General features: G+C 46.1%; 1 protein-coding gene across 7 annotated transcripts in view; it reads left to right on the top strand.

Annotated features, from left to right (window-relative positions):
- TENM2 (teneurin transmembrane protein 2) overlaps nucleotides 1–26456 on the top strand; it is a 1355454-nt gene that overhangs the window by 1215777 nt on the left and 113221 nt on the right. For all 7 annotated transcript variants that reach the window (XM_070465745.1, XM_070465746.1, XM_070465747.1 and 4 more), the window contains one exon: nucleotides 18073–18219. In XM_070465745.1, the coding sequence (XP_070321846.1) occupies nucleotides 18073–18219 (147 nt within the window). The remainder of the gene's footprint in view (nucleotides 1–18072; nucleotides 18220–26456) is intronic.

A 26456-nucleotide genomic window follows, 5' to 3' on the forward strand; every position in this document is an offset into this window, starting at 1 on the left:
ATCACCTGGCCTCTTTCAAATGCATGTGTTGGGGGGATAACAAGACTTATTGACACTGGAACTACAAAGGCTGTCATACCCACCAGCTTCCCATCCGATCCTGCAAATCAGGAGATTCTTCATTAGGGTCAAAGGAAGTTTGCCTTTTCCAGGGATGAAAACTTCTAAAGATCTTACAGAAAAGCAGTGGAAACCCCTCCTCGATCTAGTCTGAACCACAATTGATTGTGCCTCCTGAATCAACCATAGTGTTTTAGCTCATCCTGTAGCTCAAAATCAATATTGAATATGTTTCAAGTATGTAAATTAAGAGAATGATTTCTTTATATGCCTGACTCCAGCTGCGTATGTGAAGAAATGGCTTTTTTGCTGCCTTGGGAGAAATGGACTTGTGCTTTCCACGTGGCTCTTCAGAATGGAAGCTTTCAAAGTTCAGCCAGAACTGCTCTTTATCTCCATTCATTATGCCTCTCAAAGTATCATACAGACAAAACGTCATTTGTATCTTTCAAACATATATGCACATATGCATTTGAGGGAGTTCAGGGGGGCACCCTGCTGGGGACAATTCTGTCTTCATAGCCTCAGGGTGACATTCTAGAAAGTCAAAATAGGGTAGCCACTGGCATCCTCAGTGTTGCAATATCTGGTAAAGCCCAAATTGCCCTGATGCTGGGAAAGATTGAAGGCAGGAGAAGTGGGTGACAGGATGAGATGTTAGATGGCATCACTGACTCGATGGACATGAGTTTGAGTAAGCTCCGGGAGTTTGTGATGGACAGGGAAGCCTGGCGTGCTGCAGTCCATGGGGTCGCAAGGACTTAGCGGCTGAGCAACAACAGTGTGCAAAATTCTAGCACAGGTGACCCTCGAGATTTATCTGCTGGCAAATTCAGGCCTACCCGACTGAACTGGCCTTCATGTAAATTTGCTCTTGAATGCAAACAGATTCAGGGAGGCTCAAGAGGCCAGATGCACTGGTCGACATGAGGTTCAGTCACTGGAGATTTAGCTCTCAGCCTCACTGAGGTTTTGGGAGAAGCTGGAGTGAAATTCCAGGTTGAATTAAATACCTGGTGGACCAAAAGGTCGCTTCAGTGCATCTCAGTGATCCCAGCTTCCTGGGACGGCTTTACCTTGACATGTAAATTTCCACATTCATCACCAGTGAGGTTTGGTTACTCTAAGCAATGCAACCTTAAAATATTTTCTGAGCAGTAAAGGCAAATGGTTGCAGTGTTATAAAGTCCTGTCTTGTAGGAGACATTAAAATGTTATGCAGCAAGGTAAAAAGCCACAAGCCAAGACCTTGAGGGAGAGCAGGCAGAGTCCCTGAAAGCAGCAGGAGGCTGACACAGAAAGTAAGGCGTTAAAACCAGCCGGGAGTGGCTTCAGAATCTAGAAATGCCCATTGCTGGTGCTGGGTGGGGGGAAGGGGTTGCTTTTCATTTGTTTTTCCTCCCTGGCTGGGACTTCATCCCTTTCTATTAAAACTCTTGACAGTGGCTCCTAAGAAAGGTGATCTCTGGCAATGCCAATTCCTCAGGTTTGGCCAACCCTGGCACCCAGCAGCAGAAGTGCTGCCCAGATAGAGCCTAAATGACCCCCTGCCCTGAGTAAGAATACAGCAGGTGCTCTGTACGTGCTAACTGGCTTGAGATGCCCTGGGAAGGACCCTCTGGGCCACCTCAGCTCTTTGAGGAGAAAGTCGGGAGCAAAGAGTAAAAAGCCGCTGTGAGCACTGTGCTTCTTAGCTGCCAACAAAAGCCCGTTGTTCCAAAGTCAGGAGCTGGATGGGAAGAAGGAACAGCCAAGGGCGTGACAGAAGCCGAGGGAATGCAGGGCTCCTCCTGAGTTGGGAGCTTGAAGGCTTGAACACAGGGAATGCTGGCCTGTCATCTAGTGCATATGTGCAAAATGGCACAGGAACACCCCCAATGGAGTGAAAAAATGGTTCCTTGGGAGGATGTGAGGAAAATCTTACCCTTTATTGAATCAGATTCACAGGGAAGGAGGCAGTAACCTAAAAAGGTTGAGAAATACTCATCTGGTGGAAGAGATGACTAATTATTTTCTAGAACTTCAGTAGAAGCAGCCTCAAGTATCTTTACTGAAGACATCCTGTGGCTTGGGACACCTTCTTCCAACTCATGTTTCTGTGTTTACCACCCCCCACCAGCAGACTCAGGTTTACACCAAATCCATTTGGGCTGAAATAAGGAGATGGGCCAAAATAATTGATGTTGTATATGTCCTGAACTTACGGATTGACTTTTTGGGTGATAATAAGAGCTAATAGTTATTGAGTGTTGACTGATAACACTTTGCCAAGGCCAGTGCCAAATTCTAAATATAACCTTCTCTCGTCGAATCCCCACACCAGTTTTGTTAGGTGGAAACTGTTGTTATCCGCAGGGCTTCCCAGATGGTGCTAGTGGTAAAGAACCCGCCTGCCAGTGCAGGAGACAGGAGATCTGGGTTCGATCCCTGGGTTGGGAAGATCCCCTGGAGGAGGCCATGGCAGCCCACTCCAGTGTTCTTGCCTGGAGAATCCCACGGACAGAAGAGCCTGGTGGACTACAGTCCATGAGGTCGCAAAGAGTCACACACAGCTGAGGCGATTTAGCATGCACACATGTGGTCGTCAGCATTGTACAGGTGAGAAAATTGGCTCAGAGAGGTGCAATAGCCAGTGTGTTACCTGGCAGAGACAAGGGAAGTTGAGTTCTAAATCCAGGACTACTTGACAGAGACCAGGTGTACTATTGTACTGTTTTGATCACCTGCTTTGACCCCAGGTAATTGCAACAATAGGGTTACTTTGGAGACCAGAGCTGAAATCAGAAATATATGGGCACCAGAGAGCCACCCTCACCTCCTGGTAAAGTCACCGCCTGCCATCGTGTCTCTTTGGTGATAAGGGACTGCTCCCCCGTTAGTATGCTTTGGGGTTCTCTGGTTTACCAGCACCCCCCAGCCAAAGAGTTCCCTGACTTAGAATCCGAAAATGACTGACTGCTCTTCAGCCTAGGTATCGTAGGTCAACTCCCCTAAATTTAAGTTGACTTTCTATCAGCGTTCACATTTCCGCTAACTTTTCATTAAATTAATTATTCAAAACAATTCAGAGTTAGCATTCTCACAGCAACTGTAACTCTGCCATGACTATATTAAGGTGTAAATTGAGCAGCATGTTTCGCAATAAAGTTAATTTTATATTCACCAGAGAACTGAGTTGTAGTTGCCGTGGGAACCATCATTTTGAATCTTGACTTTGGGGGCATTTAAATTCTCAACCACAGCATTGCACTCCGTAGCGTATGCTACTTGCAGCTTCATCTGCTCCGCCCCCTGGCCAGTCTACCCTGAACTTGAAAGTCCTGTCAGAGACTAACGTAGCAGCCTTCTGGTTTTCTCAGCCTTATTCATGCTGGTATCAATGACACTGCACAGAGAAATCGCCAAGAAACCAAAATGGTTCCCGTTTTATCCCTGCAATGTTTTGGAGAGGTGACTTTCCTTGGAAGCACAGTCAAGGAGAGGTACCAAGTCTCAGGCAATGTCAACTAAAGCAGGCGATGCCATTGCCTTTGTGTGGAGCCAGGAGTCTCATCCAAGGGTATTTTCGGCTCTGCGCTGTATTATTCAGTACACACAGGGTGACCTCTGAAAGCTCCAAGTCCTCGCACGTGCCATTAATCATGCAGGCATGCACAGCCATACATCAGAACTTATTGGAGCTCCGGAAAAGCTAAACAACATTTCCCAGAGCCCCATAAAACCCAAGCATCTCTAAATCAAGACGCATTGCAGAGCCTCTCTAAAAGGTACGTTCAGCAGAACTGGAATAGAACTCGGGCTGAGTCCTGGCGGTATAGAATTGGTGACATGCGCCAGGGTAAAGTCAGAGGCTTGTTTGGGAGAGGGAGGGAGACTCGGAGATGCTTAGAGACGTGAGCATTCCGTCTACAAGAATTATCGATTTTTGTAGCTTTATTGGAAAAATCAGTCATGCTTTCTGCCTCCTGGGGATTGCTCGGCGGCAGTTTGGGAGTGTGAGTGTGGAAACCCGGCAGGTTCGCAGCTGAGTAGCAGCTCCCGTTCAGCATTCAATTATCCATTTAGCGAAAATGTGACTTAGCAGAAACATACTGCTGTTTTGCATGTTTAAAATGTATCTGAAAAGGAGGGATTTTTTTTTTGTTTCTCTGTGAGTGAGAGGATTTCCAAGAGGTATCTCTTGCCTTCATAAGGGCACAATTATTATGCAAAACTGAAGACTGGCACCTAACAATAGCAGGGGCCAGATTGTTAGAATTCTGTACTTTCGGAAAACAAGCTTCCTTATTCCTTATACCGTAGCACACATACTTGCACCTCTTCAGAGGGACGTCCTACAAAATTGGTGGAAAAAGACCCAGTCATGAGCAGCATCCTTCCCCCGAGTCTTTGATCAGCTGTGTATTAAGAAAAGGACTAGAACACTACAGGCAAGTAAGAGTTTCAAAGTACAGGATATGGTTGGGACAATTCGGAGGACAGAGTTACCGGGGTCACAAGGATGGGGAGGGATGAATGATGAACGTGCTAGATTCGTGAGTGAGGGGGGTGATGGGAGCTGCCACGCCAGCCAGAGGAGAGAAAGGAGGTGAAAAGTGGAGGAGAGATTGGAGTGTTTTTATTGTCTCTGTACCAGGCAGAAAGTAGCAGAAAACAAGATAAAATATGGCTATTGAGTGAGGTTATTTGATATACAGCGTTCTGAGAGCAAGTCTTTAGAGGGTTTGGAGAGACTGCTAGGGAAAGCTTGAAATAGATTAATAAATATAAACATAGATAAGTAGATAATGGATAAATGATGAATGAAAAGGTAAATGATAGATAGATAAGTAAGTAAGTATTAGTCACTCAGTCACGTCCAACTCTTTGTGACCCCATGGACTGTAGCCCACCAGACTCCTCTGTGGAATTCTCCAGGCAAGAATACTGAAGGGGTTGCCATTTCCTTCTCCAGGAGATCTTCCCAATGCAGGGATTGAACCCCAGTCATCTGCATTTCAGGCAGATTCTTTACCACCTGAGCCACCAGGGAAGCCTTAGATAGATAGGTGTTAGATAGGTGGATACAGCTTTACTGTGTTTGAACGCCACAATTCAGATTCGTCCAGCTGATCTATAAGGATAAGCAGAATGCAAAGGGATTTAAAGTCCAGGAGCGCTAAACTGGGAGGATGCTTGGGGGTGATCCAAGGAGACCTTAATGCCAAGAAGAACTAGATAAAGCTGGCAGAATACGTGCAGCCTGTGGTCTGAAGTCATTATGTTAAGGAAGTCGGGAATCTTATTTGCTGGAGCTGTTCTATGTTAGACTGTCAGTTTTGACCCTCGGGACCAAGGCTGGGAAACCCCATGGTTCTCTGCTCTCCTCCACCCATGCTGCTCTGTCCCTCAGCCTCTCCTGATTGTCTCTAATAAGGAAAAGCAACTTGGAGATGAGGGCAGGATCACAGCAGAATGCAGCCTCCTTAATCCTATTTGTTTGCTAACTCCCAGCTGAGGAATTGAATTTATTTACGTCAACCAGAGCACTGTTTTATGAACAGTGTGTCTTATCCTCTGCTTTCGTGTCCCCCCGAGTCTTTCCTTTTGGAGGGATGTGTAAGGAACCTTAAACTCATAAAGGATTAGCCATGCCACGTAGAGCCACCCCTGTACCCTGCCTGAGCCGCCCCCGTGGTTACCAAGACTGGTCCTAAGGCTTCCTCCTGGCCGGCCTCCCAGGCTCTGCCCGTGCCCCATCCCTGCATTCTCCTTACACAAAGAGATGCCCTAAAACTTCATCAGATCAGGCCTCTCACTGCTCAGAGTATCCCAATAGCTCTTTTCGCTCAGAGCAGAGCCACCGTCCTCACAGTACACTGTCCTGCATGACCTGGCCTTGTGCCCACACTGTCTCCTTGTTCAGTCACTCCAGCCACATCAGCCACCTTGCTGTTCCTCCAACACCCCAGGCACTCTGTGCCTCAGGGCCTTTGCACCTGCAGTTTCCTCTGCCTGGATTCCCGTCCCCTCAGACACTGGCATGACTCTTTCCCTCCCCTCCTGTAGGATTTTTCACTCAGTTATCACCTCACCAGTGAGGACTTCTCTGACCACCTCATACATAACAGCAATCCCCATCACATACCACCCCCATCACAATCCCCCCTCTCTGTTTTATTTTTTCCCCTAGCAATTATCACCATCAGACATGCCATATTAATTTCTTGTTTCCTATGAGTTTCCACCTAGTAGAATGTGAGATCTTTAAGAATGAGACTTTGTCTCTTTCATTTACCACTGTATATTCTGTGCCTAGAATGTACCCCAGCATTTGGTAGATACTCAGCAAACATTGGGGTTTCCCTGTTGGCTTAGACAGTAAAGAATCGGCCTGCAGTGCAGGAGATGCAGGTTTGATCCCTGGTTGGGAAGATCCCCTGGAGAAGGAAATGGCAACCCACCAGTATTCTTGCCTGGGAAATTCCATGGACAAAGAAACCTGATGGGCTACAGCCCATGGGATCGCAAAGAGCCGGACATGGTTTTAACCACCACCACACAGCATATACTGACGGAATGAATGAAAGAACAAACTCATGAATGTATTCTAGAAGTTGCCACACTGTGTCACTCTGTATTTGTTTGATGTTGGACTGGGATTGCTCCCATAGAAGACCTTTCACTCCCTGAGTCCCACATGCTAAACTCATCAAGAGCGAGAGGTAGAGCAGGAGACCAAGGGCATCACTCTTGCCTGGGGACCACCAAGTCTCTCAGGCAGGACATCACGGTGTGGCTTTACCAGCAGGATCCTCATGGCGCACTCTCTGCTTCTCATCTTACAACAGAGTGGGTCAATCTCCAGACTGACACCCTCACACTGCCCTAAATCACCTACAAACCCAAGATTGTTGTTCAGTCACTAAAGTCGTGTCCAACTCTATTTGACCCCATGGACTGCAGCATGCCAGGCTTCCCTGTCCTTCACCATGTCCCGGAGTTTGCTCAAGCTCATGTGCATTGAGTCAGTGATGCCGTCCAGCCATCACATCCTCTGTCACCCGCTTCTCTTCCTGCCTTCAGTCTCTCCCAGTATCGGGGCCTTTTCCAAAAATCCAAGATGGCCATTGATTACTCCACAGTAAGGAAAACCTACATCTCCTTCTCAAAGTACTCACTCCCTCAAAGGAAATCTATGTGGGAAAGGAAGTTAAGATCACAAGATCGCTGGGGAAGCAAGGAGTCAAAGCAAGGAGTGTGCTATTCTGACGCCACCTTCTCCCCATGGAATCCAACCTGGTTAGAGGGAAGAGAAGTGTGTGGGTTCAGAATTGGACAGGCCTGGGTGCAAACCCTCAAGCCATAATTTTCAGTGATTCTGACCTGGGGCAAGTTTGTTAACCTCTCTGAGCTTCAGATTATCCAACCACAAATGATGATAATAATTCATACTTTATGTTGTCCTTGAAAGGGCTTGATGAAATAATGAGGTTGTGCATTGCTAAGCTCCTAGTCTTCACTCATCAGTGACAGGGGTGTCCCTTTATGCCTCAATCAACGAGGACGTACTCATGGCTGAGTTGACCCTGACTCCCTCCTGCTCCATAGGCTCCCCTTCCACACCCCAGGCAGACCACCCCTCTCTCTTAACATGCCTCCTTGAGCCTAAATGAGATTTTTCAACCTTAGGATCCTTTACAGTTTCACCACCCATGCCTCTTGTATTTTAAGTGCAATTCTGTAGATTACATGTCACATCCATTATGTACCCAGCTTACTCATGTAACTCCCAGGAAGTTTCCTCACTTTTCTCATTTCCATTTCAGTCTTTGGAGGGCATCTTCCTGGGGTCTTTGTTCTACTGACTGTACGGGTGCTGATGCTCCCTCCCATCACCTGTTCAGAGGTGGTGAGAGCAAATCAGAGGCTCTTCTTAGCCACACAAGCCCCTTCTGCTATTATTCAAGGTTACTTTTCTTTCTCTCTTTCTTTCTTTCTTTCTTTTTTTTGAGGTTACTTTTAGTAACAGCAATAATGGTAGCTGTTAATTCTAGAACTTTTACTATGTGCATTTACACGTAGTTTACATGTTGTGTGTGTTTTTGTGCATTAATACCTACTAACACCCGTGCTAAGTATGATAAGTAATATGATATGTATTCTCTTTTAAACCCCAATTGTCCTCTAGAATAGGTACTCTTATTGTCCTCCTTTCATAGATGAAGAAACTAAGGACTGAAGATCTCATAATTTTTGCTAATAAGATTATGCAACCAAGGGATAGAGCTGGGATATGAACTCAGGCAGCCTGGATTCAGAGCCCATTTTCTTAACCACACTACAGCCATGTGGTTATAGGATTGAACTGGTACTTTGTCCCAAGTGGGGCAGCAGATGCTGTTGGAGGCCCAACATCCTCAAACAGGTAACCCAGTATAAAAGTCTGTGCCCTGTCCCTTGCCCTTAGGGGCATTCGCCGCCACGACCACCAGTGAAACGGGCCCAGTCCTCATTCCCTGACCTTGATGATGACAGTCATCCCAATTGGCATGGAACTGAGGGATTTCCTGGGACTCACTACTTTTGGAGCTAAAACTAGGCAGTCCCAGACATGTGGGAACGGTCGGTCCCCCTAGGGGAGAGCAGAGCCTCTGGAACCTATCTGATGTCACATCCTGGCTCCACCACTAATGAGCTCTGCAACTTGGGCCAAGTTGCCTAACCTCTCTGTGCCTCCATTCCCTCGCATGTAACATGGGAATCATAACAGTGCCTACATCGTAGGGTTATTGTAACAAATAAGTTAATGCATGAGAGACATATAAAAGAGTGCCAGGCACACAGAAATGTGTAGTTGAGAGTTTGCTATTATTGTTGTCTTCCTATTAAAAGCTTTCCAAAAATCCAGAGTTACAGTCCTGGGGCAGGTTCTTTGCCTAGTGCTTTTGACATCTATAAGAAACAAACATGTAGTGATTTCCTTACATTTTCTCAAGTTGGGCTGCAAACAGCAACAACAAAGGAATATATATGGCAATTTATCATCAGCCTGATTTTACACCAGTTAAAAGAGAGCCGTCAGCCCTGCAGTAAGTAACAGGTCCGTGCCCACAGGCCTCCTAGGTGTTATTTGTATTTTTATGACCCTCCTGTGGCTATACGGATGCTCAGTGGGTGTAGAAATTGGATGGTTAAAAATAACAAATAAGAAATCAAAGTCGTGCCTTTGTCCCTATTTCCATACCGGGTAGGTACCACATTCATTATTTGCTGGACAGCTGTGGGAATAAGCAGCACAAGCTACAACAACTTGATTATCCTCCAAGAACCAAATTAAACCATTGGGCTCTCTTATTATTGTCATCCTTGCCTTTGTGGAACTCTTGTCACCCTCTTAATCTGCCAACATGCCTCTCTTCTCCCTCTCCCTCCCCCTCTTCTCCCTTCTCCCTGGGTGCTCTATCCTGTCTCTTTGGGTCAGAAGGGATCAGCTGGTTCAAAGTTAAAATACACAGACTCCCCCAGCATGCATCCACAGCCACTGGAATCAGCCTGGTTTTAGACCCAGTACTGGAACCAGCTGTTTCTTTGACTTGGAGGAGGTGTCATCCATCCAGGGGGCGTGGCCTGCAGGAAGCTTTTCCCTTTAGCTGGTGGCTGACTCAAGGACACAGTGAAGCAGCAGAAACACCATGTGGCTTATTTATTCATTCATTCAACAAACATCTTTAATGCTGGGAAAACAGCCTGTACAACAGAGTCTTTGCTCTCGGGAGGCCTGGAGGCTCCCAGGAAGACGGGCATTGAGAGTTCTCAATCTCAGCTGCACAGAGGAACTACTTGGGGAGCTCAAGAAATCAAAATACTGATGTCTGAGCCTCATCCTTGGAGATTCTGATTTAATTGGGGTGCAGCCTACAATCAGGATTTTTCAACGCTCCCAAGTGATTCTAATGTGCAGCCAAGTGGAGACCTACTGCTCTAAACAAAGGATGAATTAGAATGATGGCACGTGCTTTAGAAGGAGTAGGTAGTGCTGTGAAGTCCTATGATAGGGACTTTAGAACCCTGAGTTGAAAGTCAGTAAGCCTTCTCTGAAGAAGCTGAGGATGCATGGCTTTGCCAAAGTGAGTGCAGGGAGGGGAGGAATCTGCCAAAGCATAAAAGGAGGACCCAGGCCATGCAGGCAGGCTGTGTTCTTCAGCAGAGCAGAGCAGCGTGGCTGAAGGTCAGAGAGCAGAAACCTCAAGTGACAGGAGATGAGATGGACAGGTTCGGGTCATGTGGGGCCTTGGAGGCTTTTTTAAGGAGTTAGGACTTGATCCTGAAGCAGCAGTTCTCACACAGTAGCCTTCAGATCCTGCTGGAGGGCTTGTTAAGATGCCAACTGCCGGGCCCCACCCCAGAGGTCCTGATGGTGGGTCTGGGATGGAATCCAAGAGTGCACGTTTCTAATGAGATGTTGCCGCTGGTGATGTTGCCCCTGGTGGTACCAGGACCACACTTTGAAAAGCACTGCTGTGATCTGAAGCAATGGGAGAAACCCCTGGTACATCATCAGTGGTGTTCAGTGTGGCTCCAATTGACATGTACCTTAGCAACCTCATGATATTTGCCCATCACTAACCCATGACATCCTCCTATGATTGGGTGAAGTGGGATAAAGAAGAGTGATAAAGGAAAAAAGCAGGCTCCCCCCAAGGGAAGCACAGACTTGTGTCCGACTCCAGTGCTCCTGGGTGATAACATGTGCTCAGTCGTGTCCGTTTTGTGACCCCCTTGGACTGTAGCCCACCAGGCTCCTCTGTCCATGGCAAGAATACTGGAGCAGGTTGCCATTTCCTTCTCCAGGGGAGCTTCCCAACCCTAAGATCGAACCTGCATCTCTTGCATCTCCTGTATTGGCAGGCGGATTCACTGTGCCACCTGGGAAGCCCCCGTACGTAGCCGAAAGGCCTAGAAGCAGCAGTGACTCAGTCTCAACTCACTAAGTAATTGACATGGGATTTCCCTCCCCAGAACGATCCCCAGTTTCTGCTGCCTAAACTGTTTCCTCCCTTCATCATCTTCCACTCTTTTAAAAAGTATACTAGTAGGAGCTGGAAGCATCAAAACTGTACAAAATAAGATGCATTTTTTTTTTTTTTCTGAGCCCAAGGCTGAGCTTGCTGCCTTCCTTTTCCCAGGCAGACAGAAATGATGCTGATCAGTGAGAATCCTGGTTCATCCAGGAAACAGGCAGCATCGACACCTGGATCCAAATTTATATCACCTCATGGAAGCTTCTGCTGCTGCTGCTGGGGTGGGGGCGGGGTGGGGGGGCATGATTTCTGTCTTCCAAGCAAAAAAGCAGCAGCAGACCATGGAAAGGATCCCTGGCCTTCCCAACCCTCCCCCAACCCCAGCATACCCCCTCCTCAGCCCTACACAGACCCCTTAAAGACATACACATGCTATTGAGATGAAGGAACATCTGCCTCTGGATTTTCTGCATCTTTTCTGACAAAGCAGGGGCATCTGTTCAAGCTCAGGTTCATGGCTGAGGGTCTGTACCAATTTGTGCCTGGAAACAGAGTCTCTTTCCTGCTCCCTCTTACTCACCCAGATGAGCGAGAGGACAAGTCCGCTGTTTTCGGGGAACCAAAATGCTTCTCTGGCAGAGCCAGGCTTCTAAAATTAGTTGGAGTTTGCCCCAGAGTGTCTCGAAACACCCAGTTGAATTTTCTGAGCATTTGCCGCTGCTTTTTAATAGAAATGACCACCAAACCCCTGATCCCCAGTCCCTCAGCTGTTTGCAGACTTAAAGAGTTCTGGAATGCAGTGACGGACTCTATTACATATTTCCATTGTGCGTCTTTTCCTCAGTTCCAGCAATGCACAGCTCTCAGAAAATAGTGGTGTTTAAAGCAGTTGGGGGAGAAAGGGTCCCCTAATTAAGTGAACAAGCAAAAGTACAATGCTTCCCAAAAGAAAAAGTCATCACTCATTTTATTCTCAACTCTTCTGCTCCTCAGAGTGGCTCTCAGTGTCAGTGGGTTCCCTGAAAACACTTGCAGTGACTTTGCTAGAGTCGTGAGTGGTAGGCAAAGGGTAGTGAGGTTTTCCTAGGATGTGAAGCAGTCACACACTCAGGACACCCCCAGAAACCTCCATTTTTTTTTAAATAGGATAAGCTCTTGGTTTTTTCTTAATCTGGAGATGAAGCAAGAAGAAGTGGCCTGCACTTCACCTTATGCCCCAAAGAAAAAGCCTGCCACTGATTATATATAATATTTGTAATACCAGTAATTATATCAACACTAATAACCATAAGTGCTTCTCTCTATGGAGCAGTTGCAATGTGCTCTAACTTGATGCTAAAATCTTTGCCTTTAACATTTCATTTTACACCTCTGACATCTGTGTAAAGTATTACCATCATCCTTGTTCATTCATTCATTCATTCACTCAACAAACATTGATTGCGTGTGTTATATACCAGCTATTTTTCTGACACTGAGTATACTTTAGTGAACAAAAGATGCAAAAATCCTAGCCCTTGTGCAGGTTACATTCTTTTGGGCAGGACAAGAAATAAGATCCATTAGCAAGATGGTGGTGGAGATTTAGTCGCTAAGTAGTGTCTGACTCTTTGTGACCCCATGCACTGTAGGCCCCCTGACTCCTCTGTCCATGGGATTATCCCGAGCAAGAATACTGGAGTGGGTTGCCATATTTCCTTTTCCAATTAGCAAGATAGAGTTTTACAAACAGGGGTGAAAGGTAAAGCTACTAGCTCACAGCCACACAGACAACAAGCGGCAGATCCAGGTTTTGATCTCAGAAATCTCTGACCACAGACCGGGTTCAGGTTTTCCCCTGGACTCAGAAAAGCCTTTCCACAGGGGTGTGGTCCAGACTGCAGTAGCTCTCCTAATGGTCTCCTGAACCTGCAGGCACTTACATCTCCCTTCTCCAGCTTGCTTCGTCATCTGTCTGCACTGACATGCACCTTGTTTTGTGTTTTCACTTGCATTGCCATCTGCATGTTGCCCTCTCTGCTTTTCTAAGGTGTGCCCGATGTAGAATGTTAAAGTCCTACTTCTCTTTCCACATCCCTTGTCCCATATTAGCCACTTATTTCTACCTCTCAGTTGCTGCACGTGGCAGAACATTTCTTGATGCTTTTTTAGAAAAGCGTTTTATGGTAATTATAGCTTTCTTCAAGTACATTTATGCTCCCCTTTAAACTGTGCTGTAGACATTATTTCGCTCATGCCTAATTTTTGTTGAGGCAGAGAGCCTGCCTACCTGGTAACTGTATCGATGAAATTTTTTTTTTAGTGTTCAGAATTCTGCATGTATAAAAGTCTTGGAAACTGTCCCATTTCCACTCTGCCAAAGATATCAGAGATGCTGATTTTAGTCAGAAGTCATTCATCCATTCATCCCCTGCCTATGTGTTGAGTACTAGCAATCCAAGAGTAAATAGGATAGAAACATGGCCCCTGCCTTAGCAGGTTTACATGATAACAGAAATGCCCAAAGCAGCTGTACACTGCACGGTTTTAGGGGCCCCATTCAAATGGCAGTTGTGACGATGTGCACATTTATTACAACAATTTTCCTTCAGGTGATGATAAAACGTCGTAAAAAAGAGCTGCTACAAGAGCTAGCAAGCATCAAGGATATGCCAGAGAGTTGTGATTCTGTGTGGTGGATAGAATAGGATAGGGTAGGATAACGCACCATGATAGGTGGAACTCAATTTGGGAGCTTCGGAAAGGCTCTCTGGAGGTGAGTTGAGTGAAGGATGGGGTGAAGTTAGACAGATGACAAAAGGCAGAATGGCTTCGATGTGAATAAAGCCTAAAGTGACAGTATAAGATCTTCAGTATAAGATCTGGAAGCCACAGACTTCAGACTTTACCTAAGGTCATCGGAAAGCTATAGAAGTGTTTGCAGCAGGGTCCAAAACTGAGAGAAGGGAATGGTACAAGACTGGTGGCAGAGAGACCAGTTAGATGGCTTTGACCAGAGTTTAAGCCAAAGATGGGGATGGCTCAGGTTAAGATTCTAGAGATATTTAGGAAGAACAGGTAGGGCTTCTTATAGTAAAGTACAGGATTTGATTGTTGACTAGATACATGAGATGAGGGAGGAGGGGTATGGTGTGGGTAATTAACAATGACTCCAAGGCTTCAGTCTTGGCCAGTGGGATACACAGAGGTACCATCCCTTGATCAAGGAATCAGAGTTTGGGAGGGGAAGGAAGATCAAGAAACCAAATTCTGTTGAGTTTGAGATACTTGTGAGTGAACAGATGGAAATGTTGAGATGCAAGCTGGAGTCCAGGTCCAGTGCTCAAGGGAATAAAGTTGAAAATTCAAGAGTCATCAGAATATACCAGTGTGTTTGGGTTTGGGGATTTTTTTAAATCCTTAATTTTTACATCAGCTCTAATTTTTGTTAAGGCAGAAACTCTGCCTACCTGGTAACTGTGCCAATGAATATTTTTTCCTAGTAGTTAGAACTCTGCGTGTAGAAAAGTCTTGGAAATGATTCCATTTCCAGTGCTTTCTGCCAAAAGCATTTGAAGTGTGATAGAACCAGCCCCAGATATCATTGTTGCCCTAGAAAGTTCTCTCTAGGAAGAAGACTTAGGTCTTTAAGAAGGAAGCCCCACTAGCTTCTCATAACTGTCAGAAGAGTCTATAAATGAAGGCCAGGCTGAAATGATCTAGTGCCACCTGATTTGTGTTTCCATTCATTAAAGCACCTCCTGTGTGCCTGACACTGAGGCAGTTTCTGAGATCCAAGAGCAAACAGGGAAACTTTAGCTCTTGTGCAACTTTAGATCAAGGGCAAGGCTTCTCCGCTTCGGCACTACTGACATCTGGGGCTGTTTCGTTCTCTGTCGTGGGACTGTCTTGGGCATTGTAAGATGCTGAACATCCAGCCTCTACCCACCGGATGTCAGCAGCATCCCCTCCAAGATGTGATCATCCCAAGCGTCTCCAGACATTGCCCATGTCCCCTGGAGGGGGGGATGGGGGCCACAGTTGCCTCAGTTGAGAATCTCAGGTCTAGGGTCATGATAGAACCTAAAGTTTCCAACAGCCAGCTCGCCAGCTGTGGGAAGAACCAAGCAACTGTGTCTCAGGCCTTCTGTATCAGTGGTCTCAGAGACAAGCACTGCAGGAAGGAGCGGTGCTAGCTGCCTGAAATCCAGAAGACTCCACACAAGAGACCTGCTGGATCCCCAAGTCTAAGCTCATAAGCCCCATTCAACTGCAGTTTTAGATTCCTCTCCAGGGAAAAGCCACCACCTGATACCCATTTGCCCTCCAGACTAATTACTTCCTACTTTTTGTTTTCCCTTAAGCAGAGGCTGGCTTTGCACTTTACAAACACAACGAATCACCTCCTCGGAAGGCCACCAGCAGAATGAACTTGTGCTGGGGGTAGCTTGGGGTTGCCTAGCAACGCCACGCATTTACCAAGGCTGCTTTCTTCCTCTTCAAGCTAAAAAGCAACGTCCTGTCCATTAATTCCCAGCTGCCCCAAAACTTCTCAGAGATTTGCCAGCTTCCCACTGTTCATGTTTTCATCTTCCTCATACAATGTGGAGAAAACCAGCTACTGTGGTCTGTTTATCTCTCTTCAGTTGGTCTGGGGAGGAGGAGGGGAATGGAGAGAGAAAGAAAAGGAAAAAAAAAAAAAAAAACCTCATTCAATCTAGGAGCATACATATTTTGAGTGCATATCTGACTGACATGCTGGTGTTCTTTGCAAATTTGAAATTTATGTAGTGGACGTGGATGTCCTACACAATGAGGCTTCTGTTGAGACTTTGGGCATGATTTTAGTGAAACACAAGACCTCAAAGTAGCTAAATAACAAAGCACACATGATAGATACCATGCCAGGGGAATGCTGGTGGGTCTGTCATGTAATGTCTTCTCTGTGACCCAGTCCCTAAAACTCTGCTCATAGAAATTGTAAAGCTGGAGGTGGCTGGGGGTTGCAGATACTCTCTTTTCCTTGCAAATCTGTGAAATGTCCCTTGGGCTTTACCTACTGAGTTGCATTTTGCTCCTGCAGAAATATTTGTGGCATTTCCCTGACACCGGGGCTGGCTTCCTCTCCCAGCTCTCTCTCAAAGTATAAAGAGATGGGAAAATCACCTGTATTCCAGGCAGGGCTATGATCACCTCCTTGGTAGGTAAGAAATGGAAATGTGACTCTTGACTTTGAGTGGATAGGTGTGGAGACCAGTAAGTCTTTTTCTAGGTATGCAAACACCAGTGCTTTGCTCACATCCTAGATTGAGTGCCAGGCCCTACAACAAAAGAAAAAAATTCCCTGATCACCATCTCCTCATGCCTCCTCTCAAGAAAGCTGTTTCTTTACAGAGACTTCTGCATGTAGAACTTCAGGTCCTAACCCACACCACAGTCTGGAAAGGATGGGAGGGAAGAAGTATTGAGGAGTGAAGCTCCTTAAAGAAGTAAATTTCAACTCAATTTCAAACCCTCCAGCCCTTTCTTCTTAGGAGGAGTCCTTTAAATTCCCACCTCTGCCACATGCACAAATTAGGTTTATCGGCATTCTCATAAGGGGGACTCAAGAGAAGAGAGGAAGGCGGCCAGGTGATGGCCTCCGGAACGCTGGAGAGAGAAGGAGGGGGAGAGAGATGGTTTTGATTCAGAAGATTTGGGCCAGAAAGGTTTCAAATCAATTACCTCCATCATTATGAAGCGCTTCATCCCTCTGCCACAGCCCAATCCACCCTGCACTTTGTGTGGTTTAAAAATAGACATAGAACGAGATGGAGATGGTAGCAAGAAGTTGAGATAGAAAGAGAGAGATTCAGGAAAAGTTATTTTCCTAGGACAATTAAATCAATGGTCATTCGGAATCTGTTTTAACATAAGAATCTCTTCAAATGTAGGTATATAAGGGAACATACCTAGACTGCATGTCTTTAATTCCCTCGAAGTCATTGCCTTGTACACTTAAAGGAGGTGAATTTTATGGTATGTAAATTACACCTCAATAAAGCTGTTAAAGAAAGATGAAAACATATCTAGGAATTCTTGCCAGCAAGTAGGTTTTGTGAGCGTGGCCACATCCTCCCAGAGACCCCCTTCTCTCCGTAGGGACCCCTAGTCTTTCTCTTCTTCCCTCATCCAAACTCTCTTTACCCAGGCTCAGGTCAGGAGAGCAGAAACTGCAACTGTTTTGGGGGCTGGGACAGCTAGGGAGTGAGGCAGGCTACTGATTCTACACAAACACACAGCCAAAAAGGAAAAGAAAACCACAAAATAAGAATGACTCAAACCCTCCCGCCTCCCCCCAGGCACATAAGCTTTCCTCTGCTTTTTCCCAATCCATAGCACTGAGCACCTACCCCTTCCCCAGGCATCAGATCCTGCAGTATTTTTACATCATGCCATAAATAGGTTGAGTGATTAGCAGCCAACATTTTAAGTGTCCCTTAAAACTAAATAACACAAAAATATGAAAATAGCCCAGCAGAACCATCCAGTTCTTGGTCCTAAGAAGCTCATGCTAATCACATGTAAATTTAGTTTTAAAATTCTGAAAGATGGAGGGCACTCAGCCTCCACCCTGGGTTGGTAGGGAATTTTCTCCCTTCTGCAGAAGGCACTGGAAAAAGAAAGAAAAGATTTTCCTTGAGGTAGCATCAACCCTGAGCCATGGGCTGGAAGTAACAGCCTACTAGACTTGTTGTCCACTCAGGGCTAGTTTCGTTTTTCCAGAACGTTCCCCACTTTGGGAAGGTTGCCTCAGACCCCTTCGCACAGGTCAGTGTCACTGGGGAGCGTCTGCATCTGGGCCCCTGCTAACGTCTTGCAACCGCATGCATCGCCTGCTTCCCCGACTCCTCCCGAGCCAGGTACGGGCCCCCCTCTGCGGCTGGCCCAGCGGCCGCCCTGTGGCCTGGCTCCCCCTTTGCATGGCTCCCCCGCGGCCCCAGCGCGGCCTCACGTTCCTCCTCCTCATCCTCTCCGTTTCTCCAACCAGATGGCTGCCCCGATTTGTGTAACGGCAACGGGAGATGCACACTGGGTCAGAGCAGCTGGCAGTGTGTCTGCCAGACCGGCTGGAGAGGGCCCGGATGCAACGTTGCCATGGAAACCTCCTGTGCGGATAACAAGGATAATGAGGGAGGTGAGTGATCGTCTTCGAATTCCCAGCCCCTCAAGAGTGGAGCGTTGTCTATAGACGGTCATCATGAGTCCCTTTTGAAAGACCTCCCCTCTGCTATTGTCAAATGTTGTTGTAACACTTCCTTTGAAGCAAACTCAGCAGAGAACGGGGCATCCTTGGGCCAGCGGGGGTCCCTGGAGGCACCAGGGGTGGATACTGGCTTTGATTTCTCAAGTACACGTCCCCATGGAAAGGTGGCCAGGTCCTGACTCTACCTTTGGGTGACCGTTCCTTACAGGGTATGGAGTTAGAAACAAATCTGTGCTGGTGACGTTATGTGTTCAACATGGGCTAGGATGTTGTGAGCTGTGAAAAGGCTGCATCCTTTCAGCCCTTTGAGATGTTGCTATACAGATGAGGAAACTGAGGCCTAGAGAGCAATGAAGTTAACTTTTTCCCTTAATTTTTATTGGCGTCCAGTTGATGTACAATGTTGTGCTACTTTCAGATGTACGGCAAAGTGAATCAGTTATTCATGTACATATACCCACTCTTTTTTAGATTCTTTTCCCGTGTAAACCATTACAGACTATTCAGTAGCATTCCCTGTGCTATACAGTAGGCTCTTCTTAGTTATCTATCTTATTTATAGTATATGTATATATATGTATATGTTAACCTGTCTCCCAGTTTATCCCTCCCCATCTTTTTTCCTGGGTAAACATAAGATTGTCCTCTACATCTGTGACTCTCTGTTTTAATCACAATCTTTCTGTTTTAATCACAATCCAAACCCAACTCTGACTCCAAAATCCATGTTCTAACCAAAGGTTGGCAAACCGCAGCCCTTGGACCAAATCCGATCCACTGCCTGTTTTTGTATAAGCAAAGCCTACAAGAAAAAAAAAAATGGTTCTTACATTTTTCATGGTTGGGGGAAAAAATATAAAGAAGGAAAATACTTCATGACACATGCAAACTGTGGAATTCAGATGTCAGTGTCCATATGTAGAGTTTTATTGGAACATAGCCACACCTATTTATGTTTTGTCCTGCTTTCAGCATTAAGGCAATGTTGGTTAGTTGGCCAAGACAAAGCCTAAAATTCTTATGCTCTGATCCCTTATCAGAAGTTTGCTGACCTCTGTTCTACACCTCTGAGCTGAATTTTCCTGTGTTGTTTATTCCCTGATGGAGTCCTGAGATTCAGGGGCTAAATGGGGTTGCAGTAGTGTATGAACCAGCTGATATCCTAGGAACACAGAGTCATGGCCCCCTAACGTGAGTACAGGTTTGTCATCCACCCCTCCCAAAATGACTTATGTGGTCAGCATTGCCTCAGGGCAGAAACTCTTTCCAGGTATAAGAAGGTATGAGTCTGATTATTTAACAAAAATATGTATTCTCTTATATGCGCCAATCCCTGCACCCTGGGACAGTCAGCGCCTGCCCTCATGGCCCCAAGGGGGCGGCTTCAGTGGTGTATGGAGATATAGGCTGAAAGTAACAGACATCCTATTTCTGTTTTCCTTCATCCTCCCATTTTGCAATTCCCATAACCTATTATTGCAGTTGTAACACCTCTCTAGTTTCTAGGTAAACAAATGTGCGTACACTGATAGGAGTACACCAGTCACAAAAGGTTTATAGACTTGACACAGTGCTCCCATTCATTCGTTCAGCCCAAACAGAAGCCACTTTTAATTCATTTTTGAATGAAGTGAGGCATAAGTCCATAATACATTTCTTTTTTCCAAGAGAGATAGTCGGAATTGCATTGCTTTTCCTGGTAATATTCACTATTTTTGCGTCTGGTCCCTGGTGGTTTCACCGAGCAAAGTGGTTGCTTACGGGTCTGTTCTTTCACCTTCCAGAAAGGGACTGGCTTCCTTCCCTCGCGCTGGTCTCAGCAGCTGAAAGCTTAGCAAATGGCTGAAACGCTGCACCCAAGGGATGGGGACCCAATCTCCCCCAGGTGTGCCCTGCACTGTTCCCTTCTCCCTCCACCCACCGCACTCGGATCCCACCAGGAGAAAATTCCTAAAGTAATGGGGCTGGGGGAGATACCCTGCAAGTCCCCAGCCTGAGGACTGCCCAAGGGGCACCATTCAGGGTCCCTCCTGGCAGGCGGAGGCAAGAGGCATCTGAAAGGCAGGCCACAGAAGCAAAGGAGGCAGTGATTATGCTAAAGACAATAATGGCCTTGTTATGGGAACCATTAAAGCAACCTCCCAAGGAAGTAATTAACCACCAAAAAAAAAAAAAATGCTCTGCACAGTATTTATAAAAAGAAACTCCCAGTTAATTCAGAGTTGCTTATGTCAGGTAAGAGGGGTAGGCAGGGATTCTCTCTCACCTGGTGTAAGCAATTCACAAATGAACTGAGTTCTTTTTTTGGAGGAGATTCCTCAGTGCAGAGTATCCTTTTTATGGTTAGTTACTTCCCGAGGAGGTGTGCTCAGCACTATGCAGTTTATTGATAAATATTGAAGTTGTTCTTCATCAACTCTAGACCCAGCCCTGCAGCAGTCTAATTTTATCTGTTCTGCTCATTTGGGGGTGGGGGTGGGAGTTCTGCCCCAGGCTCTGTCCTGCCTTGCCAGTTCTCAGGGAGAGCTTTGTGGGTCTCTAGACCTGGCAGTGGGTGGGTCAGAGGGACTCCCAGGCCTGGGGAGCAGCTGCAGTGAGTGCATTTGTTATAAACCTCATGAATGGGGAAGATAATAGAGCACCCTTCCAAAGCGAGCTGGAAGAGCCAAATCATTTTTCCATCTAGGAACGCTCTACATTTTTTTTTTTAAACTCTCAAGTTTAAAGTGATAGATCTTTTTTGTTTTAAACAGAGATAAATATAGATGCAAATATGGAAATAGATATTTGAAGTCTCCTGCAGCCTTTTTCAACCTGAGTTCCTCCATGAGAGGCTTCCCTGGGGGCTCAGACAGTTAAGACTCTGCCTGCAATGCATGAGACCCAGGTTCGATCCCTGGGTTGGGAAGATTGCCTGGAGAAGGAAATGGCTACCCACTCCAGTATTCTGGCCTGGCGAATCAAGAAGTTTTAATGCCTACAGATACTAGTAGTTTCCAACGTTGAGCTTACAGCAAAACCACCTGGAGTGCTTGATTACACATAGTTTGTTAGCCCTGTCCCCTTTTCTGATTCCATAGGTCTGGAGAAGGATGCAAGAATTTGAATGTTTAGTAAATTTCCAGAGGGTACTAATGCAGCTTCTCTCTGAGAACCACTTACCTAACACATCTGTTATATGGAATGAATTAACTTATCTCCTATGCACCTAGAATGGTGGTGGTAGCTTAGCCGCTAAGTAGTGTCTGACTCTTGTGACCCCATGGACTGTAGCCCGCCAGATTCCTGTGTCCATGGGATTCCCAATGCAAGAAGACTGGAGTGGATAGCAATTTCCGTCTCCAGGGCATGTTCCTGACCCAGGGATGGAACCCGGGTCTCCTGCATCGCAGGTAGGTTCTTTACTGACTGAGCCACCCAGGGAAGCCCCATGCATCTAGAATGGAGTCAGTCACTGTAACCCACTTCTGCAAGTCAGCTTCCTCCTAACCATTCTAGATGCATGGGGCTAAGTACCTTCCTCAGAAAACTTGGGGAATTGATCACACAAATATTTTCTGGCTTCTGTGGTTCTTAGATGAGAAACCCTGTTGGAAAAAGCTGCCTTAAAATATGCCCTGCCAAACAATTTATGGATTCCTACCTTGTTATGCTCATCACTTTCAAAGTCTCCCAACACCTCGAGCCATGTGACCACCAGCTTAACCTCAGGAAACACTGGCTGATTTTGAAACGACAAACATCACCTGCCATGGCCCCTGAGAAGTAGCAGACACGGTTCACACAGACGTGCATGGGAGCAGGCTGTCTTTTTAATAGTGAGAGATCTTTGCTTGAACTGCTCACCCCAGTTTGAAAAAGAAGAGGCTCAAAGAAATATTTTTGCTTACAGAAGACAAATACGAGCTCATTAAAGTCTGAGAATACACACAACATGTGCGTCAAGTGACAGGCGGATAATATTTAATTATCACCACCAAGAAAGAGGTGTGAGATTTAGTTCATCACAGCCAGGGGTAGGAGAAAGGGTGTAGATTTCCTCTCAAAGTGGGAACCTCGAGGTGGAGAGGCGCTGGTAGACCGTCTGCCCTGGAAAGACAGTCCTTACGTCTTCCCTCCACCCATTTATCACCCAAAACTTGGAATCAGGCGCCCTGGCCCTCTGTGTGTGGAAAGGCTGGCTTCCATTATCATCTGAAGTGCTCATGGAATCCGATCAGATGCCGTCCCCAGTCTGCGGGCAGAGGCTCAGAGGTGGAGAGGTAGGAGACAGCCCTTCTGAAGGCTTCCCTTCCACACTGGGGAGCTGTCCTTATCTCCCTCTGTCTTGCTTCAACACAGATCTGAAAGTTACATGCTGGGAAATTCCCTGGTGGCCCAGTGGTTAAGAATCCAAGCTTTCACCGCAGGGGGCATAGGTTCTGGAACGAAGTTCCCTAGTGGGAGAACTAAGACCCTGTATGCCACATGGTGCAGGCAAAAAAGAGAAATCAACAAATATCTTTAAAAAGGTAAAAGAAAGATGCTTTGCATGCATCCCCTGTCACTTCCCTCATTTAACTGGACTCGGGAGTCAGTCACTGTAACCCACTTCTGCAAGTCAGTTTCCTCCTCAAAGTTTCAGTTTTGTTGACTGTAAAATAGGCCCAGTTATGCCACCTTCGTGAGCAGGTGTGATGTTTCAGGGAGAAAGTGTGTGTGATACGTTTTACAAGGCGCCCAGCTCATAGGATGCCCTCTTGTGTTGGATGTTGCTGGCTTTCACATTATTAGTATTGATGGTGTTGTCATTGTCCAGAATGGATGCTGAATCCACAGAGATGGAGTGGAGCCTGTAATTTCCCCACAGTACATAACCAGTGAGATTCTAACCAGCGTTCATCAGACCTCAGTGTTGTCTGACAACACTGGAGAGCTTGTTAAATATATAGATTTGTTGGTCCCAACCTTTGAGACTCTGATTTATTAAGTCAGATGTGGGATTAGGAATCTGCATTTTTACCAAGGATTCTGATGCAAGTGGTCTGTCAACCACACTTTGAGGAAAAAAATTTTTCAAAGAATAGTTTCCCCTGCCTGGGCTGACGCAGCCCAATGTTGTGATGCCTGTTTCCAAGACCTATACCCCTAGAATTCCCAGAACCCAAGAGGAGTGAAGTGAAGAAAGGGGAATTAAATTCAGGAAGAAGGAAGGAATTGGAAAAATATGAACACAATTTCCTGTTGTGTTTCTGAATAAATAACTTTAGTATGTTTTAGAAGTGCTCTCCATTCCTGGTTGGAGAGGTGGCCAATATTGGTCTCAAAATTTAAGTAGCTTTTAACTCTCTGTCATTAGAGTGTGAATCCATCCATCCATCCTTCCATTTGTCATTCATTCATGGTTTAACAAACATTCGTTGAGGGCCGACTAAATATTAGACTTTGGAAATAGGCTTCTGGAAATATGAAGGTAAGCGACACAGAGTGTCCACAAAGAGTTCACTGCATCCATCTGAAGCTCAGAAGTCATCTGAAAGGATGTATAATCGTGGTAGTATTAGTACTGCCATCCAGCGTGTGAAGGCAGACAGGGTGGGAAGCCTTTCACCCGGGGCTTAGGAGAGACACTCTCAGAGCATGGGCGTCAGCTCTTTGGAAAGAAAGCCCATCACAGTATCAAGCCTGGGGTCTCCAGCCTGCCTCCTCTCTCCCTCAGATCCTCAGATCTGTGTGGTCAGGAACCCCTGGTAGGAGCTCTTCCATCCACCAAGCAGTGTCGACCTTTCTGTCTGTAAGTTAAGGTCTTCAGTCAGGCTGCTCTTCAGAACGGTATTCCCCAGCCCACCTCCATCTGTGAAGCTCAGTTCCTTGTTTTGCTCCAAAGGAGGCTGCCTAGGGTTAAGAGATGTGGATGCTGGCCTGAGCTCAGGGCACTCCAGCCAGGCCTAAATGAGGAGAAAAAACACTGGAGTCTGTCCAGAAGCACTTGGAACAGACAAAACCCACCCCTCACCCACTGCCTCCTCCCCATCCCATAACCATCCAAATTGGTTTGACATGATTCAAGGATGCTGTTGCGGCATTTATCTCAATTGTTAATTAATAACTCACCTTGTCTGTACGTTGAGCAGAGCCAAGCTTGAGACCTCAGGGACTCCGGAAGAATCCAAATAGTCCGGTTTCTCCATCCAATGAGGGAGCAAGCTTGGTGAACCCATTGTAAATGCCTTGATTAATGTGTGTAAATCACACTGATGGATGGGTTGGGTGGAGGACAGCATAAAAATGCAATGTTGCTCTATTAATTGGGTTGGATGAGGATTCCCTTTGCAGTCCAAAGACCTTGTGGCAAATATAGCTGGAGCCATAACCAATTAGCTCCCAGAGACCAAAGCAATATATCTAATGCTTAGAAGACTAAGACTTGGCCTCGAGGCCACTGCCAGCTGGCCAGGCACTGGGGCTCTTGTTTTTGGGAGGGAAACAGAGCTAGCCCCAACTGAACTCCTAGCAAACCACATGGGCCTTCCAGCTGTAATAAGGTCTTTGATTTTCTGGGTGCATTTGACTAGAGAAGCTTCTTCTATTGAGGATACTGAGAGTTTAGGGGTTTGGTTTCTTTTTATTCTATTGAGGTTCAAAAAAGAGATAGAATCTACTTTCCATTGCTTACAAAAGCTATAATCAGTAAGATTTCAAGAGCACTATGCTGGGCTTTGGAGGCACCTGGATCATGGGAACAGGTAACCCACGAGGCTTCCCTGCTGCTGTTCTTGCAGCTGTTCTCTGTGCCCCGACACAGAAGCAGAGAGAGTGTTTCACATTGTAAGTCAGATGATGCCATGCCCTCCAAAGGCTTCTCCCATAGTTAGCGTCAAAATCAAATGTTTCACCTTGGGGAACTTCTCTGGTGGTCCAGTGGGTAAGACTCTGCACTCCCAACGCAGGGGACCCAGGTTCAATCCCTGGTCATGGAACTAGATTGTACATTCTGCAACTAAGAGTTCTGCCTGTTTCACCTTGGCCCGGAGGGCTTGCTGTGATGGGTCCCTACCTTCTCTCTCACTGTTCCCAATAACCTCCATAGCAGACCTAGCTCCATCCTCTCTGGCCAGCCTTCTGAGCCTTGTGTGGGCTAAGTTTCATCCCCCAGCCCTTGCTGGTCCAAGGCCATCGATACTCTGACCTGGGCATTTTTGCATGACAGACTTGTCCAGCCAAGAATACTGGAGTGGGTTTGCCATTTCCTCCTCCAGGGGATCTTCCCAACCCAACCCAGGATCAAGCCTGCATCTCTTGCGTCTCGTGCATTGTCAGGTGGATTCTTTACCCCTGAGCCACTTCAGAAGCATCTTATTCTTAGGTCTCAGCTCAAAGGCCTATCATAGAAGGTTCACCTTTGTCTTTCCCCCATCACTGTCTGGTGTTTCCTTCACAGCGAATGTTACACCCCGGTTTACCCCTTCTTTCTTCTACATTATCTATGTCTTCACACCAGAGATGCAAGGTCTGTGAGTCTCTCTTCATAGTTTTTCCATTTCCCAGGTGAGGATCCCTCAGAAGGGCATATTCAAAACTGACTTTTCAGCTGGCCACTGTGACATCGCTTTTCTTCCTTAAAGCCAGCATCTCATTTCTTCTAAAACAGCAACAAAATTTGGAAGCTGTTTCTGAAGAAAGTTCAAACAAGTACAGAATGTGTGCTGTTATGAAAAAAGGTCTTGTGGGGGACATCGCCTCCTAGGTAAAAGTTTCCATTGAAAATCGTTTCATAGTAAATGTATTTGACCATGGAATTTGTTGAAGAAAATAAAAAGGTGTTGAAAGTTCATGAGTTTACCTAACACAGCACCTTCAGTCTTTTCTAATCAAATCTTTAGAGGCTTAAATGGTTATTAAGTGTCTCTTAAGGAATTATATATTTTCCCCTGATTAGATGACAAATCAAATATTCATCATAAAATTATGATTAAAATGCATAATCTGCAAAAAATGTTGATAATTCAAATCACTGAGGACTTACTTGGGGAAATTAAAGGATCAAAACAAAAGGTGTAACTGGTGGCAGAGCAGTAACATTTGTATCATTCTGTTGGCTACCTGCTTTTTGCCTTGACCAGAGAAACTGCCTAGATGACTGAGATGCCCCCCTGGTTTCTGTGACCAGCATTTAAATTTCAAATTCA

The sequence above is a fragment of the Odocoileus virginianus genome, chromosome 3, assembly GCF_023699985.2.
Source record: "Odocoileus virginianus isolate 20LAN1187 ecotype Illinois chromosome 3, Ovbor_1.2, whole genome shotgun sequence".
In the NCBI taxonomy this organism is placed as follows: Eukaryota; Metazoa; Chordata; class Mammalia; order Artiodactyla; family Cervidae; genus Odocoileus; species Odocoileus virginianus.